The sequence below is a fragment of the Cupressus sempervirens genome, chromosome 1 (assembly GCF_028749045.1).
Source record: "Cupressus sempervirens isolate cs-2001-9-10 chromosome 1, ASM2874904v1, whole genome shotgun sequence".
Classification (NCBI taxonomy): Eukaryota; Viridiplantae; Streptophyta; class Pinopsida; order Cupressales; family Cupressaceae; genus Cupressus; species Cupressus sempervirens.
The window spans coordinates 358,308,931-358,329,870 of NC_143118.1; the positions used below are offsets into that span (position 1 = coordinate 358,308,931).

At 34.5% G+C, this 20,940-nt stretch overlaps 1 protein-coding gene across 1 annotated transcript; it reads left to right on the top strand.

Annotated features, from left to right (window-relative positions):
* The first annotated feature begins 6,442 nt into the window (after positions 1-6,442).
* LOC149577733 (type I inositol polyphosphate 5-phosphatase 4-like) lies at positions 6,443-17,006 on the top strand. Its single transcript, XM_089797755.1, has 10 exons — positions 6,443-6,472; positions 6,599-6,683; positions 7,042-7,111; positions 7,155-7,173; positions 7,306-7,412; positions 7,903-8,416; positions 8,626-8,826; positions 8,957-9,105; positions 9,476-9,519; positions 16,837-17,006. Exons 1-10 carry the CDS (start codon positions 6,443-6,445, stop codon positions 17,004-17,006), a joined length of 1,389 nt encoding a protein of 462 aa, XP_089653881.1.
* Positions 17,007-20,940: the final 3,934 nt, after the last annotated feature.

Below are 20,940 nucleotides of genomic sequence, written 5' to 3' on the forward strand. Positions count from 1 at the left end.
CCATTGTTCAATGTAACTTTCATGGAGAAGAGAACAAGATAAAATAAATTTATTGTTGTACAAAAAATTTCTTCAATGGATGTGGCTACTAAATATATTAATTAAGAAATGAAATCACAAGTCTAAATAGATTCCTTAATGATATGGAGATTTATTGATTACAATTCTTCATCATTGCAATAAAAATTGCATTAGCATTATTAAAAATTCAACAATATATAATGTTCTCACATCATCATGGAGAAATAATTTTCATAAAATTGACTCTTATATATTCTTTCACACTTTTAACATCATCTGAATTGTTGTGTTGGGACTTATAACTTCCCTTTCATGAATTAATTTTTCCACTATTTGAGTCATTTGTATAACATATATCCCAAATTTGACCATATTTGTACTCCAAATACTCCAACACTACACCTAAATCTCATACTTCCCTTAACCCTGTCCCTTATTTTAGTGTAACATTTAACCACTTATTAACCCTAACCATAACACCGAGTGTCATATAAATGAAATTGTAAACCTTAGATCCTAACTTTAACTCTTACTCTATATATGATTGTACTAATCATTTAGTAAATTATATACCTTAGCCTAACCCTATATGTACAAGTAACTAGAAATAATATTATATTTTTTATAAGTGATAATATGTATATGCACACACTAGAGAGAGAGAGAGAGAGAGAGAGAGAGAGAGAGAGAGAGAGAGAGAGAGAGAGAGAGAGCATACCTGTAGAAAAGAAGGAGCTCATATTATGTATGTAGAGAGTAGAGAGAGAGAGAGAGAGAGAGAGAGAGAGAGAGAGAGAGAGAGATTAGGGGTGTATCTAGAGAGCATAAAGGAAGAGAGAGATTAGGAGGAGTATCTAAAAAGTAGGGTGGGAGAGATAAGTGGGTGTATCTAGAGATTATAGAGATAGATTAGGGGGCATTACTAGAGACTACGAAGAGAGAGGGTATATTTAGATAGTGGGGGGAGATATTAATGGGTGTAGTTAGAGAGAGAGGGAGAGAGAGAGAGAGAGGCGAGAGAGAGAGGGGGGGATGGATTACATTATTAAAAGGGTTAATAACTTATATCACAATAGCACTAATCATGGGCACTATAATAGAACTAAACCATATTAAAATTTAACCTGTCAGTTATCCTAACACCAAGGTAAAGTGTAATAATAGCACTAACATCAACTATAATATGATTAGTAACCCAAAAATTATCTTAACCGCAATAATAACATAAACCCTAACTCTAACTCTAACTCTAACTAGATAATTCTAATTTTAACCCTAACCCTAACTCTATCTCTAACTTTAATTCTCCCCCTAACCCTAACCTTAATCCTTTATAATCCTAAATCTAATGCTAATTCTAACCCTAACCCTAATTCTAGCCCTAACCCTAAGCCTTACTATAACTCTAATCCTAACTCTAATTCTAACTCTAATGCTAATTCTAACCCTAAATCTAACCCTAATTTTAACCCATATTCTAACTCTAACCCTAACTCTAACTCCAACTCTATCTCTAACCCTAACCCTACCCCTAACCCTAATTCTAACCCTAACTCTAACCCTAATCCTACCCATAATCCTAATCCTAACACTATATATAATGCTAATCCTAACCCTAACACTATATATAACTCTAACTCTAATCCTAACCCTAATTCTAATTATAAACCCAATCCTTATTCTAACCCTAACTCTAACTCTAAACCTAAATCTAACCCTACCTCCAACCCTAACCCTAAACCTAACCCTAACCCCAACTCTATCTCCAACTTTAACTCTAACTTGATCCCTAACTCTAACTCTAATTCTAAGCCTAAGCCTAAGCCTAAGCCTAAGCCTAAGCCTAACCCTAGCCTTAATTCTCTAGCCCCAATTCTAACCCTAACGCTAACACTAACACTAACACTAACACTAAAACTAACACTAATTATAACCCTAACCCTAATGCTAACCCTAACTCTAACTATAACCCTTATGCTAACCATAATCCTAGCCCTAATTCTAACCCTACCTCTAACTCCAACTCTTGTTCTAATTCTAATTCTAACTCTAGCTCTAGCTCAAATCCTACCTCTAAATCTAACCCTAACCCTAACCTTAATTCTAACCCTAACTTTATTTGTAACCCTAATTCTAGCCCTAACCCTAATTGTTACCCTTACCCTAACTCTAGCTCTAACTCAATCTGTAACCCTAATTATATTTGTAACCCTAATTCTAACCCTAACCCTAATTCTAACTCTAACACTAATTGTAACTCTAATTCTACCCCTAATCCTAACCCGAACCTATAACCCTAACTCTAACCCTAATTCTAACCCTAACCCTAATTCTAGCTCTAACCCTAACCTAATTCTAACCCTAACTATAACTTTGTTCCTAACTCTAACCCTAACTATAACTCTAACTCTAATTCTTACCCTAACCCTAACCCTAACCCTAATTCTAACCCTAACTCTAACTCTAATGCTAATTCTAATCCTAACCCTAATTCTAACCTTGATTCTTACCCTAGATCTAACTCTAACTCTAACTCTAACCCTAACTCCAACTCTAACTTTATCTCTAATTCTAACCCTAACTCTAACTCTAACTCTTTTTGTAACCCTAACCCTAATATTAACCCTAACCCTAACTTTGACTATAAACCTACCCCTGATCCTAACCCTAACACTATATATAACTCTAACTCTAACACTAATCCTAATTCTAATCCTAATCCTAGCCCTAACTCTTTCCCTAAGCCTAAATCTAATCAGGTAACTTTAACCCTAACCCTAATCTAACCCTAACCACAACTCTATCTCTAACTTTAACTCTAACTCTAACTTGAACCCTAACTCTAACACTAATTCTAACTCTAACTCTTATACTAACACTAACACTAACACTAACACTACCTCTAATTTTAACTCTAACTCTAATTGTAACCCTAACCCTAATGCTAATCCTAACCATAACCCTAACACTAACCCTAACCCTAACCCTAATGCTAACCCTAACCATCCCTAACTCTAACACTAATTATAATCCTAACCTTAATTCTAACCCTAAATATAACCCTAACTCTAACTCTAACTCTAACTCTAACTCCAACCCTTATTCTAACTCTAAATCTAGCTCTATCTCTAACCCTAACCCTAACTCTTATTCTAACCCTAATACTAACCCTAACTATATTTGTAACCCTAATTCTTACCCTTACCCTAACCCTAACTCTATCTCTAATCCTAACTATATTTCTAACCCTAATTCTAACCCTAACCCTAATCCTAACTCTAGCTCTAATTTTAAACCTAACCCTAACCCTAACTCTAACTCTAACCCTGACTATAACTCTAACCCTGACCCTAACTCTAGCTCTAATTGTAAACCTAACCCTAACAAGAACCCTAACTCTAATTCAAACCCTATCCCTTACCCTAATTTTCATCCTAATGCTAACCCTAACTCTAGCTCTAACCCTAACCCTAACCTTAACACTAACCCTAACCTTAATTCTAACCTTAACCCTAACCTTAACTCTAACTCTAACCCTAACCCTCACCTTAACACTAACCTTAACCATAAATATTAAGTTGTCCCTAACTCTAACCCTAAATCTAACTCTACCATAATTGGACTCTAACCATAACCCTAACCCTAACTTTAATCTTGGCTCAAATCTTTTCCCTAACCATAACTCTAGAACCTTAACCCTTACTTAAGCCCTAACCCTAACCCTAACCCTAACCCTGGCCCTACTATAATCCTAGCCCTAACCATAACCATAAGTCTAACACTAACCTTAACCATGAGCATAACTCTAACCCTAAACTTAACCATAAACATAACTCTATCCCTAACTCTAACCCTAAATCTAACTCTACCATAATTAGACTCTAACCCTAACCTTAATCCTAACTTTAATCCTACTAAAACCCTAACCCTAATCCTAAATCTAACCTTAACCCTGAGTCAAACCCTAACCCTATCCCTACAATAACCCTAACTCGAGCCCTATAATAACCCTAACCCTAACCCTAACCATAACTCTAACCCTAACCTTAACCATGAGCATAACTCTAACCCTTAACTCTAACCCTAAATCCAACTCTACCATAATTGGACTCTAAACCTAAACCTAACCCTAACCCTTACTTTAATCCTAACTCAAACCCTAACCTTGACTCTAACCTTAACCCTGACTCAAACCCTAACCCTAGCCTTACTATAACACTAACCCTAACCATAACCATAACTCTAACCCTAACCTTAACTATGACCATAACTCTAACCCTAACCTTAATCATAAACATAACTCTAATCTGAACCTTAACCATAACCATAACTCTAACCCTAACCTTAACCATAAACATAACTCTAACAATAACCATAACCATAACTCTAACAATAACCATAACCATAACTCTAACCCTAACCTTAACCATAACTCAAACCCTAACCCTAACTCTAGCCCTAACCCTAATACTAACCCTAACCCTTATTCTATCCCTAAGGTTAACATTAGCTGTAATGGTAACTTTGTCCCTAACCATATATCTATGTTTGACTATAACATTTTACATTACAATACGCCAAAAAGAAAATTACTTTTTTTTTAAAACCATAATCCTACCCCTAACTCTAACCCTAAATATAATCCTAACTGTAAATCCAACTCTACTATAATTAGACTCTAATCCTAACCCTAATCCTTAGTTTAACCTTCACTAAAACCATAACCTAACCCTAACTCTAACCTTAACCCTGACTCAAAACTCTAACTCTAACCTTAACCCTTACTTTAATCTAGACGAAAACCATAGCCCTAACCCTAACCCTAACCTTAACCCTGATGTAACTCTATATACAACCCTAACTCTAAATATAAACCTAACCTTAACCATCACACTAAAACTAACCCTTTCTCTACCCCTTTCTCTAACTCTAACCATAAATCTAATTTTAACCCTAACCGTAATCCTAATTTAAACCCTAATTATAACCCTAATTTCAACTCTAACTCTAGCCCTTGTTCGAGCTCCAATTCTAACTCTACCTCTAACTCAAACCCTAACTCTAATTCTAATCCTAACCCTAACTATATTTGTAACCTAAACCCTTATTCTTACCCTCGCCCTTACCTTAACCCTAACCCTAACTCTAATTCTAACCCTAACTATATTTGTAACCCTAATTCTAACCCTAATCCTAACATTAACTCTAACTCTAATTCTAAACCTAACCCTAACTATAACCCTAACAAGATTCGTAATCCTAAAAATAACCTTATCCCTAACCCTAATGCTAATCCTGACTCTAATTGTAACTCTATTCCTGACCATAACTCTAACCCTATCCATAACTCAAACCCTAACAATAGCCCCAACCCTAACACTAACCCTAACCCTAACTATAACTCTACTCTTCAATATAACATTTTACTTAACAATATGCTTAAAATAAAATTGAATTAAAGTGATGCAAATAAACACCATATATAGAATTAAAAAATAAAATATTCAAGAATAATTTTATAGTAAGTTTACACTATTACATTTTTATAGTAAGTTTATACAATTGTATTTAAAAAGAAATAAATAATTCAGCACTAACCTTTAAAAAATAGAAAAAAATTTAAAAATACTTTTCTTGTTGCGCTGCGATTGCCACTAGCTTATATATACTTCTATATATATTACTCCGAGAGTAATCGTTCTCGAGGCGCCTATTTTCATTTTCATAAATCTCAACTGTGATTAAAATAACCTTGGGATTAAATGAAAATAGGCGCCACGAGAACGATTACTCTTGGCGTAATATATATAGAGGTATATATAAGCTAGTTTGACATGCGTGCATAAGAATGTTTAAATTATATTTTATAGCTCTAAAAGCTTAATAAAATAATAATAAAATATTACAGTGGCTTGCCACTTTTGCCTAATAAAATAATAATAATAATATAAAACCACAGGATCTTAACGACATTTGACATGCATCAGAATGTGTAAATGATATTTTTAAATTAATATAAACCCATGATCCTTATGCTTGGAGTAAAACTGAGCGATAATTTGACATGCGTGCAGAAGAATGTTTAAATTATATTTTATAGCTCTAAAAGCTTTAAAAAGCATGTAGTTGCCGTGTAAAACGTTCCCATTCAAACAAAGATTTTTAATGTGTGAAAATCTGAGATTGGGATTAAAACTTTATGTTTCTGGAACCTGCGAGCTGCCTTCGATGAGGCTTCATAAATATGCTTATGACGTCCCCTCAAATCTAAGTCAAAAAAACATTTCTCAACATTTTCTGTTGACATAAAAGTAGATTTTCAATAAGATCACTGTGAAAAACCAGTAGCAGGGAGCTCAACTCTTCAAACCCACATTGTTTGGTGCAATTTATTCTTTTCAACTTGTGCTTCCAAATAACAATGGCATTTTCTGATGACAAGAAGAACAGGGTATGTTTCAAAAAACATTCTTGCAGTATAATTCGGACAGATTGATCAAAATGTTTTTATCTCTACCACTGTGTAGATAACGAAATTGTTTAATTAGCAGTTTGTTGGTGTTTGATGTTTGAACAGCATTCATGGCCGAAGTTGGTTGCCAGAAAATGGCTGAATATAAAGTCAAAACCAGAGGAATTTCACGCTGATGAAATTATTGAAGGTAATCTCATATCCAGTAGGAAGAACATGCAGCTGAATTGCTATAATTGTGGCTCCCTCTGTATTTGGCGGTCCTCCATTGAATGGAGAGCTGCTTATCTGTTCCTACATTTTTTGCAATATCTCTGGTAGATAATTAAAATTTTCTTTAAGTAGATATCAATGCAACTGCTCTTAATGAAAATTAGTTTTTTCTGTTTTGAGGACTTTATAGCATTTGTGCTAAAAGTGGGACTTTTCAATTTGGGCTGAAATGTTATGAATGTTTCAAAATATTTACAAATTACAAGCCATTCTGTCGTTCTTTGTGTAGCTGCCTTGTATGATTAACTTCTCATTGCTTTTGTCAAACATGGCAGAAAATATGCTGGCCAAAACTTCATATAGCACACTGGAAAGACTGCAGCCAGATATATCCCGCGATCTCAGGTATATAATTGAACTCATTTTGAATTCAGCTGAAATTGATAAGCCATATAGCATATGTCAGAGTTCAAAAGCCTATAAATACCATTTTCTGAGACTCGGAGATATTTGTAGGAACATGAAATGTAGGAGGTGACCGATTTTTTTGCTACAAGATAAAACAGAGGTAATTCTTTTGAGCTGTTTTGGGTTGCAAGGTATTTGTGGGAACATGGAATGTAGGAGGTGAAGTGCCCCACGGTGGCCTCAATTTGGATGAATGGGTAAAGACATCAGCAGCTCCAGCGGATATCTACGCTTTTGGGTACAAACCAAATTTATTTATTGCATTCTAATTACTGTATAGTGTGATAATATATTCAAATATGTTGAATGCTCCTTTTGCATACTCTAAACTTGCTCCGGTTCTGTTAACCCAGTTGGTCAAGCCCTTCTGTTATGATAGTTTTCCGAGGAAGAAAAAAAAACAGCAAAAGTATTATCCACGAGTTTTAGATTTTTGGAAAAAGGGCAAAATGCCTTCTTTTGTTCTGATAGGAAAAATGAAATGTTACCAATTTGATTGAGGTGTGTGAACCTGCAAGTATGATGTGTTTTTTACATTCCGTCTCATTTAATTGCATTTGCATTTCAATAACACACACAGAACATATTCAAGCATTTTCCTTTTAATAAGAGACTAGTAGATTATTTGGATTTGACATGGGAATTTAGATGTTAGCAATTGTCATTAGGGTTTCGAAATTCCAATACTGTAAGCATAACGCGGCTCTGCAAATGATTTGTTTTTCCAGGTTTCAGGAAATTGTGCCATTGAATGCTGGGAACATATTGGGTGTAGAAGACGATGTCCCTGCTGCAAAATGGTTAGCCCTTATTCGCCATACACTGAACAAAACCAGAAATAAAAGAAGCACTTTTACATCTTGTTGCAGAAATGGAGCAACAGCTTCAGAGGATCAACTTTCCAGTTCTGATTCTGATTTTGAAGTTTCACAAGGGCAGAAGAATTCTGCTTCATGTGGCTCAGTTTCATCAGAAGATGAAAGTAGTACCTTCAGCGAAAAAGAATCACCTTTGTGTAGCCCAATATCATATACTCCCTCATCAGACACATCATCATCCAACTCAATTGAAATGAATTACAGATTCAATTCAAGTGAGGAGTCGAGTTATTGTTTGGCAGCCAGCAAGCAGATGGTTGGCATGTTTCTATGTGTGTGGGTGCGAAGTGATCTGAGACCGCATGTCAGAGATTTAAAAGTTTCTTGTGTTGGTCGTGGGCTAATGGGCTACCTTGGTAACAAGGTAAGAAGAGAAAAATGATTTCAGTGTTACCGTAACAATCTGCTAAAAGCTCATATGATAAACAGAGTGAAGAATTATGATCATGAATTACAGAATATAATAAAAAATACACTTAATGAAATCCAGAAACCAAACCAACTGTATCGAAAAAAAAAGATTGTAGAAATCTAATAAAATTAGGTAAAAAAAACAAAATGAGGAAACTTCAGACATTTCTTCTTGTTTTTCTCTATAATGCACTGCATTGGCTTTGTATAATATGCTGTCTATCTAAATCTGACTTTGTGATTTTACTTTACAGTCGAGTTATTTGGCTTGGAGATTTGAATTATCGTCTTGCACTTCAGCATGCTGATAGTAAAGATTTCATGGAGAAAAATAAGTGGGAGACTCTGTTGGAGAAAGATCAGGTAGTTACAAATTTTCTATATCGTGGAATGATTAATGTGGATCTAAATATACAGTTTTAAGTCAATTTCATGCTTTATTGTTTCATAGTGCTTAGTGTAACTTGATCAAGTCTGGGATTTTCCATGGCAGCTTCAAATCCAGAAAAAAGCAGGACACATATTTGAAGGATGGAATGAAGGGAAAATATCTTTCCATCCTACTTACAAGTATTGCAGAAATTCAGACCAATATGCTGGAGTAAATCCTAGATCAAGGAACAAATGGCGCAAACCAGCATGGTAAGTGTAACTTGACATATTTTTATGGTTTTGGTCTCAAGAAGATTTAGGGATAGAAATTCATCTTAAAAATCATGAAATCTGAACAAAGAGATGAGTTTCAAAAGAGTAGGATTTGAAAATGAGCCTTAAGTGTATTATTTTTCCTTTTTACCATTTATTCTTTATACATCTGCAAGCATTCTTACTGTAAAGAAGATGTATCATTCAAAAACAAGTTTTGCTCTGTGTATCTTGAAGTGGAGAGATATGTGATCTAAAGGTTGTATTAGATAGCTCAAAAATTGTGACAGTTAACATCCATTACTTATATAAAAACATATAAATATTTAGATAATTTAAATATTAATATATGCATTTTGTATTGTAGGTGTGATCGTATACTTTGGTATGGTGTGTTGGAAAATGAAGATGGTGTAACTGAGAGGGGAGGGGTGAATCAGTTACCACAAAAACATTTTCAAAAGTCCCAAAGATGCCTTAAACTTAGTTGCTGCTGCTACAAAAATCACTGCTTAAAACTTGATAGGTGTTTAGTTAATTTATGAAGCATTTACTGAAATAAGCAATTATGTAAAAGAAAGTAATCATTAACACAGTAGTCACCAGATTTACGTGAAAATCCAATATGGGAAAAACCACCAGCAACTAGTCACCAATTTTCACTCTTCTGAAGTGAGCCCTGTTAGGAGCCAACCTTGTTAAAGGTTACAAAACACACTGTTAGGTGTGACCCTGTTAGAGGATTTAATCACCTTGTTAGGAGTGGCCTTGTAAGAGGTCTTTTGAACAATTCAACTGAATTGCCACCCTGTTAAAGGATTTATGAAATGGCTGTTAAACCAACTCTGTTAGGAGATTTTGGAATCACTGTTACAATGGTTAGAAAGCAACAATGAATGATCTGAAGATACATGCAACTTATCTTTGCTGAATACAGATCTCAGTTTAGCTCCACGAGATCCTTACTGATCAAATATATCTCTGCAGCTCCAAGATTTCCCTCTGCTCAATTCTGCTTAGGCACACGCAAGTCTCTTTCTTGCACTTCCTTGCACTTTTCGTATATTCATTCTCTCCTCTGCTTTTTTTCATCTTGAGCACCTCTTTATATATTATTCTTAATACCAGGTCGGCCCAACCAACTTGTTAAAACAATTCCAAAGTCGGCTTGCCCAACCAACTTGACTAAACATATTCTAAAGTCGGCTTGAACAAAAAAAACTTTCACTAGCCGACGCTGCTCGGTCAATACAGAACAAAAACTTCCTTCCTGTGTTAACCGGCAGAACTCGGTAAGAACTACAATTACCGAGAAATTCGGTAATCCTGCCACTTCCTTTGGAAACCGACTGGACTCGGTAAAAGCTGTCTTCGACTACCGAGTAAGCTCGGTGAAAACTCAGCTTTCCTTAGCTTACCGTGCGAACTCGGTTAACACTTAACCGTTCGTTACAAAATCCTTTGATACCCGAGTGATCTCGGTAAGAACTAAACTTTCTTTAGCTTACCGAGTTAACTCAGTTAACACTAACTCACCGTGTGACATACCGGAATGCTCGGTATACACTGCAAAAGACTTTTACAGACCAACTGAGCTCGGTAGACTCTGTAAACTGTTTTCCTGGTTGATAGAACTCGGTAGACTCTGTTTGATAACTGATATGACATTTGTGTAACATCAAAGACAATACACAATTACTTAATTGTATCCAACAATCTCCCTCTTTGGCATTGATGGCAACACTACATGTCATAGCAGAAATGAAATTTGAAAGCAAGTCTACTGCAACACAACACAATTCAATTCTCCCTCTAAGATAGAGAACTCTCCCTCTTACAGTATTCTCCCTCTATGAAGAAATTACTTAATCAAATTTTGGATTGATATGACAGTAAAACTCTCCCTCTTTGACAACACATGCCAAAGACCATCTAATTTCAAATGAATTTCATTATACCTTTAGTACTGATTCATATGCAATATTTTCTTGTTTTGCTACATCAACTGATGATTGTTCAATTTTGTAAGAGCTGATGCATCACTAAAACTTATTTTAGTGAACTTCAGATAGGGGAATAACCCCTAACTTACCTCTGAGATACAAAAATACATCCTTAGGTAAAGGCTTTGTGAATATGTCAGCAATCTGTTCCTTTGTATGTACATATTCCAATCTGATTTCCTTGTCCTGCACCAATTCTCTGACAAAGTGATACTTGATTGCAATGTGCTTAGTCTTAGAATGCATTACTGGATTTTTAGATATATTGATTGCACTTGTGTTATCACAAAACATGACGACTGGTTCCTTGATTTCCATCTTCATGCCTTGTAGCAATTGCTTGAACCAAACAATATTAGAACAGTTTACTGCTGCAGCAACATACTCTGCCTCTGCTGTTGATTGAGCTGTACAATTTTGCTTTTTGCTTATCCAAAAAACCAACCTCTTTCCAAGAAAGAATGCACCTCCACTTGTGCTTTTTCTGTCGTCAAGGTTTCCTGCCCAATCAGCATCAGTAAACACTTTTAAGTCTAGGTTTCCTCCAAGTTTATACCATAATCCATAATCTTCAGTTCCTTTCAGATATCTCATTATTCTCTTGATTGCCATCATGTGATTTTCTCTTGGTTTGGCTGAAAATCTTGCCACAATTCCAACTGCAAGAGCAATATCTGGCCTAGTATGAACTACATATTGCAACTTTCCAATTATAGATCTGTACAATGTCTGATCTATTTCCTTTGAATCATCTTCTTTGGTAAGTTTTAGTCTAGTACACATGGGAGTTCCAACTGGTTTACAGTCTTCCATACCAAACTTTTTCAATATCTCTTTGATATATTTTGCTTGAGTGATGTAGATGCCATTCTTGTTCTGCTGAATTTGAAGTCCCACAAAGAATTTGATTTCACTGAACATTGACATTTCAAATTCTTTGCTCATTTGTTCTGAAAATTCTTTGCAAAGATCATCATTCCCCGTGAAAATAGTATCATCTACAAATATTTCTGCCAGGACAATCTTATTTTCTGGTCCTTCCTTGATATACAAACTACGTTATCATTATTTCTTTGAAATCCAATTTGAATAAGATAGCTATGCAATATTTCATACCATGCTCTAGGGGCTTGTTTCAGACCATACAATGCCTTGTGCAATTTGCAAACCATGTTCTTTTTATCTGGATCAATAAAACCTTCAGGTTGTTCAATGTAGACCTCTTCATCCAGTATACCATTTAGAAATGCTGACTTGACATCCATCTGATAAACTTTAAATCCTTTGTAGGCAGCATATGCTAGTAAGGTTCTAACACCTTCCAATCTAGCAACGGGAGCGAAAGTTTCTCCATAATCTATGCCTTCTTCTTGAGAATATCCTTTGCACACTAATCTAGCTTTGTTTCTTGATACTTTACCATTTTCATCCAACTTATTTCTGAAAACCCACTTTGTACCGATTACATTTTTGTCTTTAGGCCTGGGTATAAGAGTCCATGTTTTGTTTTTCTCTATCTGCTCTATTTCTTCATTCATTGCTTCAATCCAATTATCATTTTCTAATGCATCTTTGACAGTTCTAGGTTCAAAATCAGCAAGTAAACAAGTACCCTTCAACTTACTTCTTGTGATGGTTCCATCAGATTTATTTCCAATGATCTGATCTGCTGAATGATGTCTCTTAACATATTTGGCTAGAACAGGTTCTTTTTCTTTTGGATGATTTTTGTTGTTATCTTCTTGCATTTCTCCTCTTTGCTCGGTTTGGTCTGGCTCGGTATCAACTGGCACGGTATGTACCTGCTTGGTTACCTCAGGCTCGGTAATCTCTAACTCGGTATTTTCTGACTCGGTAGACGTTGGATCGGTAGATGTTGGCTCGGTAGATGTTTCCTGCAACTCGGTTAGTGATGACTCGGTAGAAGAAGATTTCTGATTCTCAGATGCAGTTGATATTATATCCGAATCACTGAAGATGAATCTTTTGTAATCTTCTGGTTCTTTTCTGCTTTCTTCTTCAGTCTTTTCTACAAATTCATCAACTTTCACATGTATACTTTCTATGACTTTGTGAGTAGATAAGTTTAAGCATCTATATGCTTTACTCTTACATGAGTATCCAAGAAATATACCTTCATCACCTTTTACATCAAATTTTCTTTTTCTAAATTCTTTCAAGATATAACATTTGCTTCCAAATACTTTCAGATAACTTACATTGGGTTTATAGCCATACCATATTTCGTAGGGAGTTTTGAATGAGTCCTTTTTTAACTGTACTCGGTTTAAGGTATGAACTGCTGTACTGATAGCCTCCTTCCAGTATTTGATAGCAACATTCTTTTCTATCATCAAGGTTCTTGCACAATCCATGATGGATCTGTTCCTTCTTTCAGCTATGCCATTTTGTTCAAGTGTACCTGGTGCTGAAACCTGTCTTTTGATTCCTCTTTCAATACAAAAGTTATTAAATTCATGTGAAATAAATTCACCACCTCTGTCTGACCTTAGACATTTCAATCTTTTCCCTGTTTCTTTTTCTACTCTTGCCAAATACCATTTGAACTTTTCAAATGCTTCTGATTTGTTCCTTAGGTACATGATGGTCATCATTCTTGAATAATCATCAACAAAAAGAATGAAATATTTTTCACCAGTATAGCTTTCAGTTTCAATAGGTCCACATAAGTCAGTATGCACAATTTCTAATAAATCTTCAGACTGATAATTTTTGCTTTTGAAACTAGACTTACCCATCTTTCCAATTTGACAATTCTTGCATAAACCGACCTCTGATTTCTTTAAATCAGGAATGCCTCTCACTTTCTTGAATTTGCTTATTTTTACCAGATTGTCAAAATTCACATGACATAATCTTTTATGCCATAACCAACTCTCTTCTATTTGAACAATAAAACATGAATGTTCATCAAGTTCAAGATAGAACAAGTTACCTTTAGTTTGAATACCAGATCCAATCAGCTTTCCTTTACCGTTCAGCAGTCTTGCTTTGCCTTGGATGAATTCTACTTTGAGTCCATTGTTGAGTAACTGTGCCACACTCAATAAATTGTGCTTTAGTCCTTCTACCCAATAAGCATTATCACATACAAGTTCCTGGGTTAGAGTGATTCTTCATTTTCCTTTGATGCAACAAGGTTCATTGTTTCCAAATCTTACACTGCCACCATCACACTCTTCAAATTGATCAAACTTTATTTTATCTCCAGTCATATGATGTGAGCAGCCACTATCAATGATCCATGTATCATTCTTACTTATGTGAGAGATGAGTGTCATTTCTTCATTGTCAGATTCATCTTTTACAGCAATGTAAACAATCTCATCCTCTTCTTCATCATTAGAATCATTAGAATATTTAGCCATAAAACATGATTTCTTACTTTTATTTTTAAATGATTTGAAATCTTTCTTACTGTTCCATTTATTATCTTTCTTTTCATCTTTATCTTTCTTGTTTGGACACCTTGCAGCAATATGACCGACTTCTTCACATGAAAAGAAGATTAGGGGTACTTTACCTCTGTATTTACCTCTTCCTCTTGAATATTTCTTTGCAAGTAGGGCTTCAATTACTTCAAGGTCGCTGTCAGAGCTCTGATCTGATTGATCTTCACTTTCTGACTGAGATTCCTTCTTCTTTTTGCCTTTGTCCTTGAGTGAGAGCTTGGCTTCAAATGCAGACTCAATATTTTTTGCAGCTGGAACATAATTATCAAAATTATCTAATTCAAATACTGTCAATCTTCCAACTATGGCCTCTAGGTTTATCTTGTGATTAGCCTCACACCTTCTTTCTTGAATGGCTGATACCCTGATGGCATAAACTGGAAGTAGAGTTCTAAGAACTTTACTTATGACTGTCTCTTCACTAATACTTCCTCCAGAAGCTTTGATAGCATTGACACATGCTTTAATTCTTTCAACATATTTGGCAATATTTTCATCTTCTTTCATTTTCATCTGATCGAACTATCCTCTCAGACTTTCAGCTTTGGCTCTTCTGACATTGTCATCTCCACCATAGATCTCTTTCAGTCTTTCCCACATTTCATAGGCAGTAGTGCAGTCCTTGACATCATCAAACTCTTCATAACTCAAGGCAGATGCAATATCAATCATCATAATGTTATGAGTTTTCTTTATAGCAATGTTATTGACTGATAATGTACCTGATGGTTCTACATATTTCTCATCAAGATATTTCAGACCAGTGTCACCAATGGAAGCTAGATGAAGTCTCATTAATCCCTGCCATGCTGAGAAGTTGTTTCGGTTAAGCCTTGGGATTTCCCTCTTATAAGACATCTTGATCTTTGGCTTAGATCTTTGAAATCTTCTCCTGCAAGCACCAAAAGATCTGATACCAATTGTTGGAAAATGAAGATGGTGTAACTGAGAGGGGAGGGGTGAATCAGTTACCACAAAAACATTTTTAAAAGTCCCAAAGATGCCTTAAACTTAGTTGCTGCTGCTACAAAAATCACTGCTTAAAACTTGATAGGTGTTTAGTTAATTTATGAAGCATTTACTGAAATAAGAAATTATGTAAAAGAAAGTAATCATTAACACAGTAGACACCAGATTTACGTGGAAACTCAATATGGGAAAAACCACCAGCAACTAGTCACCAATTTTCACTCTTCTGAAGTGAGCCCTGTTAGGAGCCAACCTTGTTAAAGGTTACAAAATACACTGTTAGGTGTGACCCTGTTAGAGGATTTAATCACCCTGTTAGGAGTGGCCTTGTAAGAGGTCTTTTGAACAATTCAACTGAATTGCCACCCTGTTAAAGGATTTATGAAATGGCTGTTAAACCAACTCTGTTAGGAGATTTTGGAATCACTGTTACAATGGTTAGAAAGCAACAATGAATGATCTGAAGATACATGCAACTTATCTTTGCTGAATACAGATCTCAGTTTAGCTCCACGAGATTCTTACTGATCAAATATATCTCTGCAGCTCCAAGATTTCCCTCTGCTCAATTCTGCTTAGGCACACACAAGTCTCTTTCTTGCACTTCCTTGCACTTTTCGTATATTCATTCTCTCCTCTGCTTTTTTTCATCTTGAGCACCTCTTTATATATTATTCTTAATACCAGGTCGGCCCAACCAACTTGTTAAAACAATTCCAAAGTCGGCTTGCCCAACCAACTTGACTAAACATATTCTAAAGTCGGCTTGAACAAAAAAAACTTTCACTAGCTGACGCTGCTCGGTCAATACAAAACAAAAACTTCCTTCCTGTGTTAACCGGCAGAACTCGGTAAGAACTACAATTATCGAGAAATTTGGTAATCTTGCCACTTCCTTTAGAAACCGACTAGACTCGGTAAAAGTTGTCTTCGACTACCGAGTAAGCTCGGTGAAAACTCAGCTTTCCTTAGCTTACCGTGCGAACTCGGTTAACACTTAACCGTTCGTTACAAAATCCTTTGATACCCGAGTGATCTCGGTAAGAACTAAACTTTCCTTAGCTTACCGAGTTAACTCGGTTAACACTAACTCACCGTGTGACATACCGGAATGCTCGGTATACACTGCAAAAGACTTTTACAGACCAACTGAGCTCGGTAGACTCTGTAAACTATTTTCCTGGTTGATAGAACTCGGTAGACTCTGTCTGATAACTGATATGACATTTGTGTAACATAAAAGACAATACACAATTACTTAATTGTATCCAACAATGGTGAAGGTATAAGACAACTTTCTTATATGCGCAGAGAATCAAAATTCTCAGATCATCGGCCTGTTTATTCAATGTTTATGGTAGAAGTGGAAAAGCTCAATAAAAGAAAACTAAAAACTACTTTGAAGAGCTTAGATGTGAGATTCAAATTAGAAGAACTCCTTCTCAACACTTAAATTCTTTGATTACTTCAATCTAAAAATATCTTGCAGTCATTTAATCATAGACAATCTATTAACTCTCTACTCAAATTTTTGACCATTGAATTATAGGATAACAAAACTTCAAGGCTATCATACTAATATCTCTTTGATAGACATCATATGTAAAATATCTATAATAAAAACTTACAAACTATTTTGTAGTTTTTCAATAAGAAATTATTTAAAACTTTAGATCTTGTATCTACATTTTCTAAACTAAATTAATAAACTATAGATAACTCACATTGTCAAGCAAGGATATATTGTACATCTCATTTTAAATTCATGAAATAACAATGACTGTCTCTTCTTAAATAAAACAATTTAGGTACTACACTATTATGTAAGCTATTTTATAGAAAGTGCTTAATTAGCTACTATAATGTTAGAGATATTGTGTGTTACACTCTACCAAACATTTAAATGTTGAACTATTTTTTTGTGAATTGTTTGAAGTTGAATAACTCTTTTACAATTTTCTCATTGCCATTAATCATTATATCAATTAACATTATAAATGTTTATCTTCCCCATGGTGATTCTATGAGTCATATCCCCAAAAATAATAAGTGGTTCTCTTGAAATGTCAAATAACTAAAACAACATTCCTATATTTGTTTTTGCATAGTAAAAGTAAGTGGACAACTAACCCCTATTAGATGAACCACATTAAATATGTGCATTATTGTTAATTATTAATTTTTCATTTTATTGCTCCAATTTGCTTAAACCCTAATAATAAGTTGATGAGAAAGAGAAAGAACAAAGCACAAGAAAGAAGAAGAGACACTAGATAATCTTGAATGTAAACATAATTATCATATGATTAAGGTGTATTCCACCATAGCTGTCAATACCCTTCATTTTTGTGTTGAATCTTACATTAGGAGGATTCAAGACTTTTTGGATAAGTGATAAAGAAAATGTGTTTAAGGTTGGATGCAAAGTAGAGGAAAAAGAAAGGATCAACCACATGAGAGAAGGATGGTTGAAAGAATATACATGTGGTCACATGGATTGCACAAATTTTACAATATGGAAAATATTGATTTGTTGAAAAGGATTTAAAATCTTTGAAGTGGAGATGGTTGGTATGCAATACAAAGCTAGATTTCAAATTTGTTGTCCATGTTGTCCGCACCTATGCCACCTTAAGATCTATGAAGATAAATAATAAAGGAGGGTCATGATACAAAGGAAATGATGGAAAAATTAGGGACAATTGTGCTATGGCACAAAGATGATTTATTGCAAAGAAGAAAAGTAAAGGTTTGAATTCTAATGAACTTCAAGAAAATACATTGGACGTGTGAAAAGATAAACTCCACATCTATTACCAACATCCTATGATGTGATTGTTAGTGTAGTTTTTTTATTTCCTAGTAGGTTTTATTTTTCTATATATTACTAGGTTTTTCCTACACTTTTATTAATCTCGCTTAGGTTAATAAAACATGTTTTATTAGGTGAATGGTTGCGAGGTGTCACCTTCCTACATGTGAGCATCCATTAGCTATCTTGGGAAGATACTTTGCTATCTTTAGTCTGATAGATGGTTGCTCCTCATTGGTTAGTGTTGCCACCTCCTCCTTCTTCCTAGCCTATATAAGCATGCTACCTGGCTTGTATTTGCATCTCTTGTTTTTGCATTCTCTTAATTCTATTTTTCTTTTAGCATAATTGAATTACTCTCTTAGAGACTAAATCTTTGTTACTATTTTGATTTTGTATCATTTGCGTTCATAGTTTAGATGTCTATTCTTTGCACTATTTTTCTGGGTTATTAATCTTTTTAGATTCTAACATGGTATTAGAGTCATTCAATGTGCAAGAATAGATTTTAGTTTTATGTATGTGTATGATCATGGTGTGCCAAAAAGTGGCCATCTGAAAAATCTATAGTTTTGAAATATCTCAAACCATTTCAAAATCTATTCCAACTTTTTTCCCACCCACCTTGATACTAAATGAAAACAATTAATATCTTTACAAGGTCTACTATATCTTTTGATACCAAACCTATATGGTCAACTTTAAAAACATCCTAGAAATGTGTTTTTGGCCTATTTTTATGTGATTTTTACTTCAAACATGTAGCTGATGACTTTTTTTTCACCAAAATTTGATGAAATAAAAAGGGTTTCTTAAGAATGTTCTTATCTTCCCATAAATGTAGGGTTTTTCAAATTATGAGTTTAGTAAGTAATTATTACTTGTTTTCTAATGGAGTTATGTATAAAGTGTTGACTGACACACTACTTGAAAAACAACTACAACTATAACTTTCAAATGTTACGACATTTTTTAAATTCAAAAGATGCATCACATTCTATGTTTCTTCTACTATGAGGGATAAAAAAATGAAAAATTAAATTTTGCAAAGTTTTAAATTAGTTAAGGTGGTCAGACACGAGAGTTTTATTATTCCAAAAATACTAAAGTCAAAAATTAATTATTAATTATTTTTTTTAGAATAAAAATGCCCAAAAATATGTGTCACATCCAGGCAAGAGTCTACTACTTATATCTAGAATATTATTAAAAAATATTATCATTTCATTTTAATTTTAAGGTGGTCAGACATACGTCTACTTCTTATTTTTGTAATATTGCATTAAAATTCAAAATTTTGACCAATCAATTTTTTCTTTTTTTGAGATAAGTTGAAGTAGTTTAGAAACTAGATTCAATTTGCTAGAGATTCTTTTCTCTCAACTTTTTGATATAAAGTTAATAACAAGTAGAAAATTGCACGTCAAGTTGACATAACCCCAATTTTATGATTTTTTATTGTCATTTAAGAGCATAGTTTGGTTGACCATGATCTTGCACATACCCTTTCCTTATTTAAGAGATTCGGCCGGGGGGGTGGGGGGGGGGGGGGGGGGGGGGCGCTAATAAATCTTATTGTAAGTTTTTGAAAAACATAGTATGTTCCTCTTGTATCTTCAGATGATCTTGAGAATCAAAAAAGTTTGACAAAAAATGTTTTTAATATCTGGGGTTTACACATTTGTTTTATGAAATCTGTGTGATTGCAACATTTTTTATTATACTGGCAACATTTATGGTTGTTCCAATGCATCTAAGAGGCTTGAGAAAGTCATAATTTGGCTTTCATTTCACCAAGATAGGAGATCATCATACAAGATGTGAAACTGGGGTTTCAATCTCAAATTTGACAACCAACTTGCATATTTCATGGTTTCAATCAATATTATAGGTTCTAAGATGCCATTGATTGACTTAGGTAGCTGATTCAACCTTTTCATGACATCTTTTGGTTGCTTGGATCATTTTTTGGTTGTTGGGGTCATTTTTCGTTGTTAAAGGCATTTGATTTACACTAAAACTACATCTTCTATACATCAACAAGAAAAACACTTTTTGGGTTTTGTTTGCAACCTCGAAAAACCATCTAGGTATCTTTTAGTGTTTGCATGTAATTTTTATATTTTGCAAAATCGAGCATGGAAAGCTATAGTCATACCCCTCTCTGTTGGTAGTCGCAGATTTGGATGCAGTTTTCAAATACCTCATTCTTACTCATACGGACTCCAATTCTGATTATTCTTGTTGTGATCTTGGATATTTTTTGTGCTCTATCCACTAGTGTAGTCATTTTTTTATTTTCATGTATACATTTTTTAGAAATCATAGATTCTCAGCCATGACTTTGCATAATTCTCATTTTGAAAACTTTGGAGGATCATAACTTTCTCATACGACCTCGTATCGAGGCAAATCTTTTTTTGAAAGTGCATTTTTTTTTGAGTAGATCGTAGTGGTGCTATTTGCTTCCTTGAGTATTATGCCCAAGTTTCACTTTCAACATATGCTCTTCATGAGGGTTTTGTAATTCATTGAAATCAAGACCACTTAGTATTTCTTGCTAGTGGTAGTTGTA